This window comes from Falco rusticolus, chromosome 12 (assembly GCF_015220075.1).
Source record: "Falco rusticolus isolate bFalRus1 chromosome 12, bFalRus1.pri, whole genome shotgun sequence".
Lineage (NCBI taxonomy): Eukaryota > Metazoa > Chordata > Aves > Falconiformes > Falconidae > Falco > Falco rusticolus.
Genome location: NC_051198.1, coordinates 18,701,153 through 18,718,468, shown reverse-complemented (window position 1 = coordinate 18,718,468; position 17,316 = coordinate 18,701,153). Strand labels below are relative to the sequence as shown.

At 38.2% G+C, this 17,316-nt stretch overlaps 1 protein-coding gene across 4 annotated transcripts in view; it reads right to left on the bottom strand.

Moving 5' to 3' along the window:
• THADA (THADA armadillo repeat containing) overlaps positions 1 to 17,286 on the bottom strand; it is a 162,342-nt gene extending 145,056 nt beyond the window's left edge. For 3 of the 4 annotated variants that reach the window (XR_005106923.1, XM_037405051.1, XM_037405054.1), the window contains exons 1-19: positions 17,254 to 17,286; positions 15,942 to 16,036; positions 14,426 to 14,520; positions 13,873 to 14,003; positions 13,014 to 13,162; positions 12,827 to 12,859; positions 11,958 to 12,006; positions 10,789 to 10,979; positions 10,030 to 10,124; positions 9,507 to 9,727; positions 7,849 to 8,540; positions 7,324 to 7,475; positions 7,032 to 7,187; positions 5,771 to 5,893; positions 4,720 to 4,843; positions 3,138 to 3,286; positions 2,059 to 2,269; positions 555 to 690; positions 33 to 169 (exon numbers count right to left, since the gene is read on the bottom strand). Coding sequence is in view for 3 of the 4 variants with exons in the window: in XM_037405051.1 (XP_037260948.1) it covers positions 33 to 169; positions 555 to 690; positions 2,059 to 2,269; positions 3,138 to 3,286; positions 4,720 to 4,843; positions 5,771 to 5,893; positions 7,032 to 7,187; positions 7,324 to 7,475; positions 7,849 to 8,540; positions 9,507 to 9,727; positions 10,030 to 10,124; positions 10,789 to 10,979; positions 11,958 to 12,006; positions 12,827 to 12,859; positions 13,014 to 13,162; positions 13,873 to 14,003; positions 14,426 to 14,520; positions 15,942 to 16,017 (2,920 nt within the window). In the remaining variant the exon portion in view is untranslated. The other variant, XM_037405053.1, reaches the window with a different exon arrangement.
• Positions 17,287 to 17,316: the final 30 nt, after the last annotated feature.

Here is a 17,316-nt window from a genome sequence, read left to right as displayed (position 1 = left end):
AACAGAATTCTTTTGGGGTTTTGTTTGTTTACCTGAATCACTATCCATTGGAATAAGACCCTCTGGTGATGAGCTCTGCACTACTGGTGATACTACAGCAGAAAGTCTGTATGACATCAGAATGAGCCTGGCCACCATTTCCTTCCATTCAGCTACCAACGCCAAGTTACTTTAAAAAAAAACCCAAAACCAAACAACAAAATCACAAACAAAAAGCAATACAACGTGAATTAAAAATAACTTTACATTTAAAAGAAAGAACTGACATTACAAACAATTCCTCAACACTATTTATGAAAACTATAAAAAGGGTACAGTTTTAGAAGTCCTAAGACTTTTTATACTCATATATATATATATATGAGTTTAATACACACAAAGGAAGTATCCAACAGCTGGCTAAACAGTGCAACAGCCAGTAAGAGTTCTGAGACACACAGATACTGGATTTCATTACAAATGCTACAGTGTATTTTTGTGCTCTCCTGAGTAGCTTTTCCACTGTGCTTAAATACAGAGTTACAACTTACTATTCAGCACTATGTTTTACTTACTTAAAAGGCAATTGCTGCAAAGCTCCAGTTATACAGTGCACTCTGCCATACATTGGGAATGATGCTGCTGCTTGAAGCAGAGACTTCCTAGCTCGGAATATTTCTTCTTCAACATTTGCCAACAAAAGCTTGATCACTAAAATTTTTAAAAATACAGATTTACATTACATATACGTATACTGTATCTTCTAGGAAACAAGTCTGTGTTAAAGAAACAGGAATAAAGGCTGTTTACACAACAACTCAATAGAAAATACACAGTAATTTCGTTGCACTCTTTACACTTCTGTCATTTAAATAAAAGTTATTGATTTTGTGTTACGTAAACTCCAGCAATACTTGGTATAGCCAATTTAGTCTGTCCAAATCGAAACAGTAGATGTGAAAAGCACAGCCCAGATCCTATGCTCAGGGACAATTCCACAGCTCATCAAGTCAAAAGTAGTCACCTGCCATATACTGAAAGTCAAACCTCACCCTTAGAGCCAGGTTAATACAACCAACAGTTCAGCACAATATTAAAGATAGGAAGTTTACTGTTAAGTATTTGAATCTTACATTAGCCACTAAAGAACCTGCTATTTTTCAAAGATACATGTGCCTATTTTTTTTATGTTTATACCACGTGGCATCTCAAGGTCAGAATCAGAATGAATTGCAGACTCAGGTAATGAACTACAGATAACCAACAACAGGAAATGATCTGTAACAATGAGACATGAGGTTACCCATGCATTTGCTTCATTTAGGGCAACCACTACTATGCCTCAAAATCATGATTTCACTGCATATGAAGAGTATTAATAGGCACCTGTAGAGAAGACAATAATGGCACAAAAAAGTATACAATAGTGAGTCTACTAAAAATTACATCCAATGCTTTATTACAAATAATGAATTTAAATATTTTAGTTTTATTGCAAGTTACAAAAGGTGGAGGAAGTCTGTTTAACAAATTTGCCAAATCTGCCATCTCTAAAGCCTCTCACCTTTCATCCAGAGGCACTAAACCAAAGAAAAATATTCCACATGTGAACAAAGCCTAATTACCGCAGAAACATTTGTGTAGGACTGCAAACCACTCAGAAAAATGGTTCCAAGTGAACAGAGCTCCAAGGGGCAGCACTGCAAACATCAAGTACTGGAACATGACACATACCAACTATGGCTGCCTTCACTCTGGGTGAGCAAGCTCTTAAGAGGAAGCAGAGGTACCCTTCCTGCACCTTATGTGCACAGTTTTATCAGGCTAGCTACCAGGGCCTCAATGTTACTTTTCCTCTGATCAAAATAATAATAAAACCCATGTTCTAAGAACATTAAGATAGCCTCAACATCAACAGAAGGCACCTGGCTTCTTAACAGCAAAACAAACTATACTTAAAATCCTATCAGAAATAAGCATGTCTTACTCATTATACCTCCTACCACAAGCCTTAAGGAAAAGCAGTAAAGTTTCAAACAAATATAAAAAACATGGGGGTTCATTTCCCCAAAAGCTTACCTGCTAGAGTGTTCACCTCCACTGTACTTACTGATGTGTTTTCATCCATCTCGGCATTATGCTCAACCCATTGTTCTAAACAAATATGCTGTAGTCCTTTATGATGTACTAAGAAGTTCAACAGATATGAGGCAGTGACACAGTCGTATGGCTTCGTACTTGTGCTAAGATCCACTGCTGCTTGGAACAGGAGACCTAGATTTTCAGAATCCTGAAAAAATCCAGTATTGCTTATTTTACTGAGCTTCCATATTGATTTAATTACGCTACTTAGCACCCTGGAATCTGCTGCTTTTCAGTAAGTTTGCTGCTACCTATTTAAGAAACACTTTGTACACTGATCACCTTACACTCAAAACATGCATATGGGTGTATCTAGCAAAGATACAATTACATACTGAGGATGGGGATAGTCATTAATAAAGCAGCATTCAAACACACCACACTTCACAGGAGGATGGGTTTTGGTGGTTTGCTTTGGTTTGGTTTTTTTTGGGGGGGTGGGGGGGGGTGTCCCCCCCAAAAAATACTGTGTTTTATCTGCTAACAGATATCACAGAGAAGCACGGTTTATCAGGAAGCAGTATTTGTCCACCAGTAGTTATTAATTTATAATTAGTTTTTTATGAAGTCATAAACAGAAAAATCAGTATCAAGTCAAAGGGCAAAAACTGGCAGACATCAAAAAAGACAATTCGATAATGAAATCTAAGTCCAATCAGAAAAGAAAAGAAACACAGAGCTGAACTGCTTAAAATACAAAAGTAACCAAGTCAAAATGCCTCAATCATTTACAAATGGAAGTCACAGCTAAGCAAGGAGCTTGCAGTAATTAATTATCTGATAGTTCACAGCTATACCCAATGAACTTCCCAAACTCATTCGTCCATTAGTGAAACAAGCCTCCTTAGGTAAGGGCAGAAGCTGTGTAAAAATATATAGAAGATGCTACTGATTAACCCTACTGCAGGCAACTTGGAATGACTTCTAATTTTCAGGAATTACACTTTATACCTAACCCAAATATGGAACATTCATCTTTCATGAAATTACTCTTTAAACCATTTTTAATTACATACCTGTAATTTAAATGCAACATCACGTAGTTTCATCAAAAGCTTGAATGCCAGAGCTTTTACTTCCTCAAAAGTACTGGCAAAACACTGGATCAAAGTTTGGACACGAGTAGAATCAATCTCCTGATCCAAGTGAAAAATTCGTACCTGGCCTGTTCAAAGAAATCAATGTCTTACACATTTTTTTCTGTAACTCTCTCCACAATGCGCACTGTATTCACATTTTCCTTAGCTATACTAAAAAAAGCATTAAAATAAAATTTTAGCTAAAGCATTATGATAATACAGTTTACTTCTCTTATAGGTCTTAAAATGCCATGTTTGCTGTTGAAAAAAAACACAGTTACCATATAAAAAAAAGTTACTCTCAGTAACACAGAAAGTAATTTGTCGCCAAAACCAGAATCCCAGTTATTCACATTAAATTTAGCATTGAAAATAACCTTTACTTTAGCTTTAATTATTTTCCTGGAAGTATGTAATTTTAGAAAATATTTCCCCTCAAAGAAGGTTTATAAATTCAGTGTTTTGGGATTTGGTTTTTGGCGTTCATTCTTTCACAGGAATAATCCTCTAAAATGGAAGCCATGACAATTTTTTGCTTTTAATTTTGATTCAAAGGAGTCATGACTTCATGCAACTGACTTGTGCTGTAATGAAGCCAGAAATTTTAACATGTAAACAAGCACACCACATTCCAGCACAGAACACAACATCAGCTAAATCTCCTTTACAGAAGTTATGTCAGGCTTCTGAAATCCTAAAGCTGCTATTACAAACAACTCTCAATACAACTTTATTTTGTTTAAAAAAAGGCAGTAACATACTACAAACTCAAAACAACAACATTAATGTGTTCATGATTTATCAAGATTTTTGAGAAAATGTCTACCAAGACGACACTTTTTTCGTCCCTCTTAAAAATCAACTTTTATCTTAACTGTATAATTTCTCTAAAAAAAAAAAAAATAGTTACAATTTAAGACTGAAAACACTTACATCAGCCATGTGATACAGAGACAAGATTTTGCAAGACCATCAATACTCCAGGGCTCTAACTCATACTTCAGGAATTGGAGTTGCCATAACATTGTGAAGAAAATTTAAAATAACCACAGCACATCATCATAAACTGTCTAAGTTGTTCCTTATTTAGTATAATAATATTACAAGGATATGCAAGCCTTTTCAGTCAGGAGTTTTTATGGTCTCAATGTTTTAAATTACATGTTACCAAGATGTCCGCACAGGAAAAGGGGGCAAAGTTATCAAACATATTGAATCCTGTCCAAAAGGGTTTTTTTACAATAACAAAAATTAATCGAAACACCTTGCTAAAAAAAAAAGACTATGCAAGAAAATCCCAATTTATGGAAGATATTCAACAGGTCACAAATATTTGCGTTTACTTCAATATTCCATTTTCCAATAAAGCTTACTATCCTTCTTTAGGTAAAATGAAAGCGATAAAAGAAATGCCACAGAAATTAAGGACCATAAAAACCATTTTACTTTGGCTTGACTAGCTGGCATAAAAGAAACTTCTTCAATACCTCCCATTCCAACAGCCTTATAGGCTTCTCACCTTCTGGAACAGAAAATATTTCTGCTACTGATCCTAAAATAGTTAGTGAAGAAAATCTGGTTGGGTGTGATGAACCAGGAAACAGTGCCTCAAAAAGTCTGTCACACACAGATGACATGAATTCCTGAAAAATCACAAGAAAAGAAGTTTAAGACAGTTCACTTGCTGCCCTACAAACAAAAGTAATTGAATTCAGGACATCCTGCTTTACATGTTACCCCAAAAATTATGATCTTACAGTTAATTCTGGAAGAATGGAAGGCCTACATTTATAGTACTGACAAATTTCTTGTTTCTTGGAGTACTGTGAAGGTTGGACAATCTTTTTTTCTTAAAAAAAACCAAAAAACAACTTTCCCTTCTCCACTCCCACAAAAAGATGGCCCTTGTATCAAAACCTTGAAAATTAGTTGAACAAGAAAAGCAGAACTCAAGACAAGAAACAGTTTAACACAAAGAAACTGATTACATGAGGCTTCAAATAGGAAAAAGGACAAAGATAAAAAAGCCTTCATACTGAAGTCTTCGTGCTGAAGCTGTCATTCATTCTCTCACTGATCATTCTGGAGAGCTAGACAAAGGCTGAAGCTCAACAGATATCTATTTCAAGCCCAAGTAATGCACATCATTTAAAATTTGCTAGTAAACTGCCAGCAGCTGACAGCACATTTACCTGAAAATTTTTGTTTGGATTGGGGGTACATCTCCAGTCATCCCCACTTACTGCTCTTTCAGTCCACATCACGAAGCAATCCCTCAGAAAATAACCTTTTTTGCTTTCAGAAAAAACTAACCCTAAAGATATCCTCTAAATATTAATGGGCACACAGTTCATGATCTAACAGCACATTTACCAGTCAAAATCAACTTGTGTAAGTGCATACAGAGTGAACAAGGTCCTCAGCACTTTTTCGCTTTACAGGTTTCTTCCTCCTGCACTGCACTATTTCCTAACAGACACAGCCTAACTCCCCCAGAAGTGCTCAAGAACAATGACCTTTCAGAAATGTTATCCACCTCTTACATCTGTATCTCTAGCAGTCTAACTTACTTTGTACTGCTGCAAAATCCCCAAAGGATGCCTTTTAGTTGAGTTTTCAAGTAATTCTTCCTTGGTTTTATTTTGCTCCAATTTATAAAGCACCTGGGAACTTTCCTGTATCCTACAAAATAACTTTTATAACAAAAGCAAAACATAGGTAAGGCAAGTATCACTGACAGTTAAATAAGGGAAAGGGGGATTTTCAGCTTATTTTCCAGATCATATTGCTTGTAATTTTTAAGAAGTATGCATAGTCTAACACAGAACAGATCCTTCTCTCTCCACTCCAAAGCCAAGTTTTGTTTGCTCCCCATCTCTCTTGTGACCAGCTTTTTTCCTCCTTCCTCTGTAGGTCCCAACACCTTCTTCCATCTTTCTCAAATTCATGCTCACTCTTCTTCTCCCACCTCCCCATTTTCTGTGGAATATACATTCCTCTGTAAAAGAAGCTTCAGTATCTCTTACAAGGGAGTTTGACTCGGCTCAGGAGTGCTTCCCCCACCCCTTTTATGACCTACTAGTATTATTTTCCTTTTTTATTACTCCCTCTAACACAATTTTCCCATCTCATATTCCTCAGTCTGCACCAGGCAAGAATGGAAAGAGATGGACTTCTCTTGTTTCCACCAAGTCTATTCTCTCATTTTTCTCCCATGTCAAATGAACTATTTTCTCTTTCACACTGCTTTCTTTTGCCATTAACATCTTCCAAAAACATTCTTTATACATACATGGTTTCCTCATTTCATCCATATCCTTTTACCGTGACCTACATGTGACTTCAGCAACTTCCACACTCAGTCCCTGCAGACTGTAACAGCAGAGCCACATGTCTTGCTGTTCCCTTAATCTTCCTCTACCTTGCCTTCCAAGTCAGGTTGCTGAGGCTGATCAAGTGACTGAATTTGCCTGAGGGCTGGCAAGTCAACATAACTACACTCAGCCTACAACAATGGCACCACAATGTTCATTGCTTACTCTATGGCACGCTGCTTTGCTCTTGGTAAAGTATGCAAACGCTGACAGGATAAGTAACGCTCCCTATCATTCATGATCAAGTTACTGTGCCTATCGCTTAAATTTTTGTTTAAGACATCCTTGCTTGCAATGACTTATCACCATTCAGTTAATAATACATATGACATAGTCCTGGTCTTAGAGCTTCTACTCTTTCAGATGAGCAACTTAAAAAAAAAAATCTACTGTGTTATTAAATTCTATAGAACTAACATAATAGGTACATAACACATTATTTATAGCTTGAAATTACCTTCCTCAGTAAAGAGCATATCTGTTGCCTTACTGAAGGAGACTGGCTGTTCAAGTTGTACATCATGAAAAACTGAATTAGTTGCATTTCTTCCATAGACACAATTTCCGTGCTACGATGGGTTTCACAAAGTAAACCTAAAGCATCAATGCAAACCTGAAAGATATTTAGATGTTAACCATAAGAGTTACAAGCACCTATGACGATATTTTTGTTTTAAAACAATGTGACAGTATTTAGGATCTAAGCAATTCTTCTAATTTAAAGACACAAAAAAAAGTTGTCCTTTTACCTGATTGTGCTGATGAACTAGACCCTGTTTTATACATTCAGTGGATATAAGACCATTGCTCATGATATTCGAAAGTTCCAGGTGTCCGTGAGCCCTGGCTGTTCTTAGGCATGCCATTAATGCTCCAAGAGCTCCTCTAGCACTGCAAGAGCCTGACAAAAATGAAAGCCAGTAATAATTACAGGTTGATTAACACAATGTACTAATTGCAATGCTTGTTAGAAACCCCCAATACTTCCAACACATGTCCCCTATCCCTTTTATTTTTTTTACCCTATAAACACCAAAAGACAGTGTCTGTCATAGATTAAACAAACTCTAAATCACTTGGTTCCCAAAATGCTTTGTCTTGGTCATACAGAAACCCTGTGAGGTCTGACAAGGCCTTATTTCAGAATTAGACTAAGTTATATCAAAAACTACAAAAGAGTTACTTTCAATAACAGTAACAATTCAGAATTCACATTTCTGAGATATATTTTTTTAAAAAAATCATAATTACGTATATAAGATTTATTTTCTTACCTAGATTAGCATCTGCAGAAGCCTGAAGAATTCTAATCATGTAGCCCAGACTGTCAGGGTTACATTTGAGCAGTTTTGGTAAATAGTAATCTATAATATAAGTAGTTTGGTCATGGTTCCCTTCACACAGTATTACTAGAAGAGGAGAAACCCAGATGTCATGCCACTGGTCAATCCAGGTGCTTTCTTGAAAACTCAAAGTAAAATGGGCTTTGTGATTTGTAAACATGGTTTCCAACAGATCACTAGCATAGGGTGCAAGAGACTGATCACTCATCACATCCAAGATTTGTACTGGAATTGTTCTGTCCAATTGTAGTATATTTTCAGTGCCCACACACTCTACTAGACAGCCAAGACAACCGTATTTCCCTTTTACGTGCCATTCCAAGCTTAGCAAACGCTTTACCAGCCTTGCAAAGAATGGGTCTGATTTTTCATTGGATCCAGTAATGGTGGTTCGGTGTATCTGAAGAAGATTCTTGAATATCAGTTTGGTTTGGTGTCTAACAGCATCCAGAGGGTGTTCCCAGTGTGTATAAATGTATTCCAGCAGCTTCCCAATTAAGTCAGAGTTCCCATTAAGTTTGATTTTTAGATTTGGGGAACCCGAAATGAGGGCGGCCAGTGCTGAATTAGTCCAAATAGCAAGGATTCTAGACAAAGATGCTGCCATACTGGATTCTTTTAACCTTTAAAATAAAAAACCAAACAAAAAAGTTTGTTACTTGTATTTGCCAATGTTTTCAAAAAATATTTCTTTTAGTTTCAAAATAATTACTCATCACATTACTTTAACTCGCACTAAAACAGGTAAAAGGAACTAACACAAAAAGGAGGTGATGAATTGGATGTTGTGACGTGTATGCTTTGTTACCTGACAAGCTGTTAAGTGGTCACCACTAAAACCCCTAAATATGGATAAAAGAAACCTGATAATCCCCTCCACTTACTATTTTAAAAACAAAAATTAAAATTAATATCCACATGCTAATATTTGAGCTGCATTATGTTATTGCATGCTTCTTGAAAATATAAGGAAAACCTTTTCATTGGCATATAAAAACACAAAAACTGAGTACCTTAATTGCAAAAACAAAATCACAAAACTGACCTCCAAGGCAGGAACAAAGGTTGAACTGAATACACATTTTTATCTCCTATCCAATAGCACTGGTGGTCCATTAGACGCAAGCAGTCAATGCTTGCAAAAGAAAAATAAATTTTAAACTCATCTTACTTCAAGCATTCCACTCATTGGCACACTTTGTTTTCTTCTGTACTTTTAAAAGTATAGGAAGTGATATCCTGAAACTAAGCTTTATCTGTCTATATAACAACTGATTCTGCCACACCTTACCATCAAGTAGTTGGTAAACTAAACCCACTTACATTGGAAAAACAAGATTTCATTTTAGCATACAAGAGAAAATTGTAACTTAGAACTATCTATGCAACATCAAGACGTATTTTCAAACTTACAGAGTTATTCTGAATATATTAAAAAGATGACACAATCTGTGGCAGAAACTGGTATCATTACACAGAAAACTTCAGAGATATTCCACCAGGACCGTATGAGCCATGCAAAAATACAAGTGAAAAAATCAGCCCCCGCGCCCAAACATGAAACAATATAAATTGAAACACAGGCTTACTCTGAACTCAAAGACAACAAGACTGATGCAATATCTAGTAACAGTTTCTCTCCATTTTCACCCATGCTGCCATTCTTCCACTCCAGCATAGCCAGTGCACCATGGCAGAGAAAGAGAAGGACTGAGTCGGGGAGTTCTTCCATACACAGAGTCCCACAGTTACTCACAAACCACGCTGGCACGTCCGTGTGTTTCACTGACCCAAGGAGCAAATCACTGACCTGCAACAGCAAAATAACACCCATTAGAAGTATCTTAGCACAGGAGAAAAGCAATTTTGTGCATAACTGAGAATCTTAGAAGATATGATGAGACTTCTTGTACACTGTTTTTCTCAAATTCAAAACCCTAACCTTATTACGTCACATGGCAAGGACAGAATAAAGGATTTACACTCCAGCAAAAGACTGATACAAAGTTTGGCAAGCCCTGCTATCCACATCAGCAAAGCCCCTGAACAACACTGGTAGCACTGATTAACGACACTATGAAATTTCAGTCTTTAGCGAAGAAATACACTTACCAAGGAAGGCAATCCTTCAACTGGCTCATACATAGCTTTAGTAAAGAGAATAACAGCCAGTCCTGAGGTAGTCTGAACAGTTTGCAGGAGAGTTGCTACACGGCAAAAAAAGATATTTTACATTAGAGTGCAGCAAACATCGAGTGCTACAGCTGTGTATCAAAATTATAAAGACGGTATTGAATTCTTCTAGACCGTCTGGACTTGTATAATCACAAATCTGTAGTGTCCATCTGAATAGCAAGTATTAATGAATTTGTACTCTAGTGTAATAGGAATCTATTAATACCTTTAAACACACAGAAAATATAAACTGTCCAGTAAGACAAGGAGGACTGTGGCAGAACTTACTGACGTTTATATAAAATTCTACTGTACAAAAAAATCTGTAAACACTAGTAAACTATTAGTTATAGTGCACCAATAAATGGTTCTGACAGCATAATTCATAGAGATACAAAATTTTTGGTAGGCACAGACATTCAGTCAGTCTCAAAAGTATTTCTGTTAGTTCTAAATTATTAGTAATATTACCTTGATTTTTTTGTAGTAGGACAAGTTAAACTGTACACTCCAAAATTACTATCTATAGATTACAGCTCGCTGAAAGACCTACTACTGCTCCCAGTCCCATTAATCTTAGCAGTTCAATTTTCATTCAAGCTAAATCAAGTTTTTATAAGTACAGGCTTTGTTTACTACAAAACCAACAAGACTGGTTTAATAAAAATATTTAGGTTTGAATGTTACTAAACTTACCATCCATTAGGAAGTCTGTGGAGCTTTTCAGTAAGCTACACATGCTTTGCCAAACAAAAGACTCATGGTGTTTCCAAAGACTGCCCTGGATATTTTCTTGTAATTTCTGTACAAGCATCATTGAAACTTTAATGGCTACCAGTAAATCATGCATCAACTGAGTCTGAACAATACGATTTCCATGATTCTTTCTGTGGAAGGAAAAAAAAAAAAAAAAGGTCACGCACACAAAAAGGAAATGAAAACCATTCTTCCCATCCCCAGAAAACTACACTCTGCCAACTTCAGATAGAATTAATGGTAAAAACTGGTTTACTGAGTTAACCAGATACACAACTACAGGAAAACAAGAAGTAGATTCAAGGGCAGTGTTTTAAAATGAAGTTAACAAACATAATGACAATTCTACTACAGTTTCTGCAGGTTCCTGTGATAAACTTTCACTCATTTGATCCTGTCTGAGCAGAGCTGAACTTCTCCAGCAGCTTTCCAAAAAGAACAATTGAACACAGTGCTGCTCCTTTGTCATTTTTCAAGGAGTTCCTGCACATGCAAAGTATGTTTCTATGATTTAACTTTCTTATAACATGAAGACAGACAACATGCAAACTTTTAATGTACAAAACACTCCATTAAGCACCCTTATCCTCTGGGTATACAATGAAAGACCACAGTGAAAAGGCTTCACTTTATGCAATGCTTGAAAATATCAAGATATTAAATGATGATTGCTGTGACAGACTAAAAGGAATATCAATACTGAATTAAACACTCACACAAAGTGGTAGAGTATTACTCTACCTGGATTTTAATAAGTGTACCTATTACTTACAGGGTTCAGTCATGATTCAGATACCAAAACCACAACTCAAATGCCTCCCTTAAGAGTAGTAGCTCTAACACAGCATCAGTGCCTTAAATGTCACGACTTTTAATTTTCTTCCTTTTCTCTCTTATTTTATATCATTGTATTGCCACAAAAAAAAAAAAAAAAAAAAAACCAAACAGAAAACTCATCAGCCGCTTTTTTAAAAAGCGGGTATTATTGTAAAATGACATTCCCCTCTTTCGTCAATGTATGGCTACCAAATATTCCAAACCATACCAGACTATCTTGCAAGAGTGAAATAAAAACAGATAAAAAAAGAGCTTATATTGAGTTCACTTGCCTGTTTTCTTCCTGTATGTCAAGCAGTGACTTCACCAGAAACTGAAGAACTAGTGAAAACAATTATGGTAAGAATTTATTTAAACGAGAAATAAAACAGGAAAAGTTCCAGCAAAGCAATCACACATACACCTCACACCCAGACACAACGAACAGCTATCAATGTAGTGGTGTTTCTTCTACCTCATAAACAAATTAAGCTGACATTTCAGTGCAAACCCAAAGAAGTAACGCTAAAGCAAAATCTCCAGCTGGCTTGCAACAACCTGGTACAAAACAAGAGTTTCCAACCCAGTTGGCCTAATCCTAATCCATTTTCTTCAATGAAAAGCTGAAATTATCAAGAGCTAAAGGCAAAGCAGCAATAACAGGTCCACAGGAAGCTGTGAACATTATCTGCATGCTGAGGGCACAGGATATCAAGTTATGCCATATTACCAGCAGATCAGACTACTGCCAAATTATTGGCAAACAAAATTTTTGGCGCAGCAGGCCTGGGCTTGCTATAGTCAAGACTGGCTGTTAACAGCTCACTGTTACCACATTCAACTCCATCACGAGGCGCAAGACAGAGAATACTTCACTTAAAGTGGCATCAACTCCCCCAGCCCTTTATGAATCATTCACTGGTACTTTTCAGGTTTATATCTAGGACTGCTCAATAAAGCAAGACTGACCCCTGCAAACTGTTGGTACAAATCAAGGGAAAGCCTTTGACAAAGCACCACCATGTGAGGTTAGCTATCAAAAACCAACAGGAGGAAATCAGAACTGATAGATCTTTATGCCTACCTCATGCTACTTCTTCACACACAACCCTCCCCCCAATAACCTACAGTGAAACTTATTTTAGTACAAATATAGCTTTACCTTCTTCAAACAGGTTCTTAATACTTGCTCTACCTAAAAGAAAGAAAATACATTTTAACTACTGAATACTAGCCAATATATTCCATTTTACATAGATAAAGTGTAAGCATTACTACTAGGTGCAGTACCAAGATGCAAACCAATGCTGAGCAAGATAAAACAGAAAACAATATATTCAATATCATACCTAAGCTGAAGTCCTCCATACAGGAAGCAAGGTTGTCCAGTACTTTTCTGTACAGATATATGTCTGTGGTTTTCAGTTCTTCCCTAAGGCAGCATACAAAGCTTTGTACAGCTAATGTCATAAACTGTTCAGGAAGACCGTTTAGCAAACTGCAACAGTACGAAACAGCATAATCAGTTAGCTCATGCTGAGGAGTTAAATATCCACTTGCCCAAAGTCAATGTCACCTAAAACTCCAATAATAGATAGATGTTTCCTCCTGCATGAAAACGTAATTCTGTTTTAAAATAAACACACATGTTCCAATTTTGCAGCTACAAAACGTGTCAAAGGGGTATAAAACTCCGGCATGTGACCAAATACAGTACAGAAACCCTGCACCTCTCAGCGGCAAAAAATGTTTTCAGACATAGAAATGAAACAAGCTAAGCACTGGCTCTTAAAAATGGTAAGTCTGTAATAAATATACTGAAGAAATACAGTAATTTTACAACAAAAAATTTAATTGCCATAAAAACAGGCACATGAAACCACAGTTTAGTTACGATTCCTCTGAACAACCTTCTCTTGACACTGTCAAAGTTGAGATATTTCTTTTAAAATATCTACTCTAATATGGTATTTTAAAATTCGAAGTGCTAATTACACACTATGTTGTCTTTCCAGTAATGAAAGTAGTACTTCACTTTGCAGTTATTTATCCAATGATATAAGAAAGGAAAACAATACATATTCACATATTAGTACCACAGATTTTCAGTAATTAAACTACAGCAATTTGTAGTGCATGATAAATTACTGACTCCTAGGTAAGGAGAGCATTTTTACAAAAATAAAGGTTTACTATTCAATTTTTTACCTTGCTAACACTTTTTTCAAGGGATTCTTTATACTCAGTGAAAAATACGTCTCTCCCAAAATATCCAAACAAGTTTTAACCATGGGATCACATGCAGAGTTTGGATCCATCTTCTTCATCAATGGTATAATCTATAAACAGAACATATGATCAACAAAACCCCAGGATATACCCTGATCATTAACAGAGGCAGAATTTCCTGTTATCCAAGTATATGGTGCAAAACTGCCCCCTCTTTACCATACCCTGTTGAGCTTCAGGTATTGAACAAGGTTCCAAGAACACCTCTAATACCAAAGATACATACATACAAAATAGGAAACTTGGTATCACTTGCCTTCCACCATTTTCAGTAACTGTAGCCCTTGATAATTTACATACTAGAACTACATTTCTACCTCATGCACATACAGCAGTAACAACTGCTTTTCACCGGTTCCCAGGAATGTTAAAAATATTACAAAGTTTATTTCAGAATTGTTGTTTCCCATTACCAATGCACATGACACACTATCAGTTACCAAGAACCACACCAATAATGGTGAAGTCTTACTTGTTTAATACACTGGATCTGCTGGATGCCATTGCTCAACTGTGCGCAGTGCAGAAGCAGAGATGCCAGGTTTTGCTCTTCAGCCTTTGAAAACCCTACATTTAGAAAAAAAGTCTCTATTTAGAAAGGAACTACAGTAAGCATTATAAACACCACATAATTTATAGTAAGAAATCACTGCTTAATTCTTGGGCTTTTTTCCTGTTCCAGTAAACCTACTGGCGCTACATTCTCTTAAGCCACAACACTTTAACACCAATTTTTTTTCTAACAAAAAGAAAAGATAAATACAAGTTTCACTGTAACATACAGTAGGCCTCATCTGGTATGAAGACCAGTTTCACAAAATCACAGTATGGTTGAAGTTGGAAGGAACCTCCAGAGGTTACCTGGTCCAACCACACCGTTCAAAGCCAGGTCTCCTGGAGCAGGCTGCCCGGGACAACGGCCAGATGGCTTCTGAATACCTCCACGGATAACGACTCCCCAGATTCCCTGGGAAACCTGTGCCTGTGCTCAGTCACCCTCACATTAAAGAAGTGTTTCCTGATGCTCAGAGGGAACCTCCTGTGTTTCAGTTTGCGCTCATGCTTGCTGTCCCATCACTGTTCAACACAGGAAAAAGCCTTTTTTATGCTCTCCCTTCAGATATATTTTACACATCGGAACACACCAGGACCCTCATGAGCCTTCTCTTCTGCAGGCTGAAGAGTCCCAGCTCTCTCAGTCTTTCTGCACAGGAGGGATGTTCCAGGCCCTTCATTATCTTAGTGTCCCTTCACTGGACTGTCTCTAGTATGTCCATACCTCTCTTGTACTGAGGAGCCTGGAAACAGATGCAGCACTCCAAGTGTCACCACTGCGAAAAGGCAAGGAGCACCTCATAGCAACTTCAGAGTACAAATCTTGATTTACTTGGGTTTGGGTTTGTTTTTATTTGAAGAAAAGATCAATGGAAGATTCTCTCATCAAAGAAACAAAAAAAACACACCACAAAATAAAACAGCATTTGAACAGTATCTTTAAATCAAGTTAACTACAGAAAATACAAAGGCTGGGAAAATACTCTCAAGATGACCTCCAGAGATCCCTTCCAACCTCAACCATTCTGTGATTCTTTGAAATTTGGTGTTATCCTACATATTAAAGCTCGTACTTCAGGCAGCACTGAATTACAGGCCTGCAAGTGGGATGACAAGTAGGCCGTTCTACCAACTTCACACCAATGATAAAAAAAGCAAAGAGCTTTCCAACCAAAGAAAGAGTGTTCTAGAGGATTCTTTTTAACTTTGCCAAGGTAAGAAGTCATTGTCATTAAAAACTAAAAACAAACCTAAAAAAAGCAAACATACCTAAAATTTACAAAACAAAACTGACCAAGTAAAACATAACAATAAACAAACCCCACCAAAACAAATCAATTTCAGTTTTGAAACTGAAGTTTTCAATACTCAAACGCATTCTACTACTAGGAAAAAAAATTCCGCGTAAACTCAGGAAAAAATACCTCACTTACTCTGAAGTTTTTCAAGCTTCTGATGATCAAGAAGGAATGCATCTACCTGAACTTCTTTCTTCTTCTTTAAAACCATTTTAACTGATAGATACCTGCTAAAAAAAACCCCACAAACATTTTTTAAAATTACAGGTCACATTATTTTAAAAGTGTAATTACAAACACTTCCTGTGATAATGGTCTTTTCACTTCCTGACGTAATTTTTATTGTATTATCTGTGCAAATTATTTTTCCAAGATCTATTACAACTATTTCAAGCATTTTGTCCAAAATTCATACAGACTTTATGCAACAAAAGTAATAGAAAACAGGATTTGCTGAATGAATGACAAACTGTCTCACCAGTGTTTTTACTGCACTCGTTATGTAGTCTGTGGCATGCCCCTGGATCACAGTTCAAAAATATCATGCAGAAGTAGGGGAATAACACCACAAAACTTCTGTTGCTCCGTTTTACTGTTTCACTGGCTTACAAGCTTGTTACCACTGAACAGCTGAGGATGGAAAGGACCTCTGGGGAGCACCTGGTCCTACCCCCTGCTCAAGCAGGGCCACCTGGGGCCATTACCCAGCACCATGTTCAGGTGGCTTTCAAATGTTTCTAAGGATGGAGACTCCCCAGCCTTACTGGACAACCTGTGCCGGTGCTCCAGCAGCCTCACACCACATCTGGATGCTTCCTGATGCCCTGAGGGACCCTTCTGTGTTTCAGTCCGTGCCCACGGCCTGGCACTGGGCACCACTGAAAAGCACCTCGCTCCATCTTTGTACCCTCCCTCCACGCATTTATATACATTGAAAAGATCCCCCGACCTATTATCTAGTGCCAGCTGATAGCGGTCAGGAAAGCGTAACTCCTTTTATTTTCTTTCAGGATCAGGTAGCCGGCACGGCAACAGCGGGCACACCGGCGGGGCTGGGGGCACACCGGCGGGGCTGGGGGCACACCGGCGGGGCGGCGGCGGCCACCCCCCGGGCAACCGGCGCCACAGCCCCGGAGCCCGCCATAACGCCTCACAGGAAGGCGCCGCCGCGCCCCGCCGCCGTGCGATCGCCACACGCTCTCCCCGACCGACCGAAACGGCCCCAGCAGCCCCGCGCCCCACAGCGGCTCCCAGCGCGCTGCCGGGCCAGGCCGCACCGGCCGAGAGCCCAGCAGAGCCGGCGGTGGGCCGTAACCGGGCCCGGCTCGCAGCGGTACCCGCCACGGGAAGCGACAGCGCCGCGGAGCCGCCGCCATGGAAGCGGCGGAGCGCCGTAGCAAAGGGGAAAGGAGCCGCAGGAAAAACCCCGACCTGAGGGGAGACTCACCCGCCGGCGCCGCTTCCCTTCCCGGTACCGCCGCCCCGCCCGCCGCCAACCAGGACGCGAGGG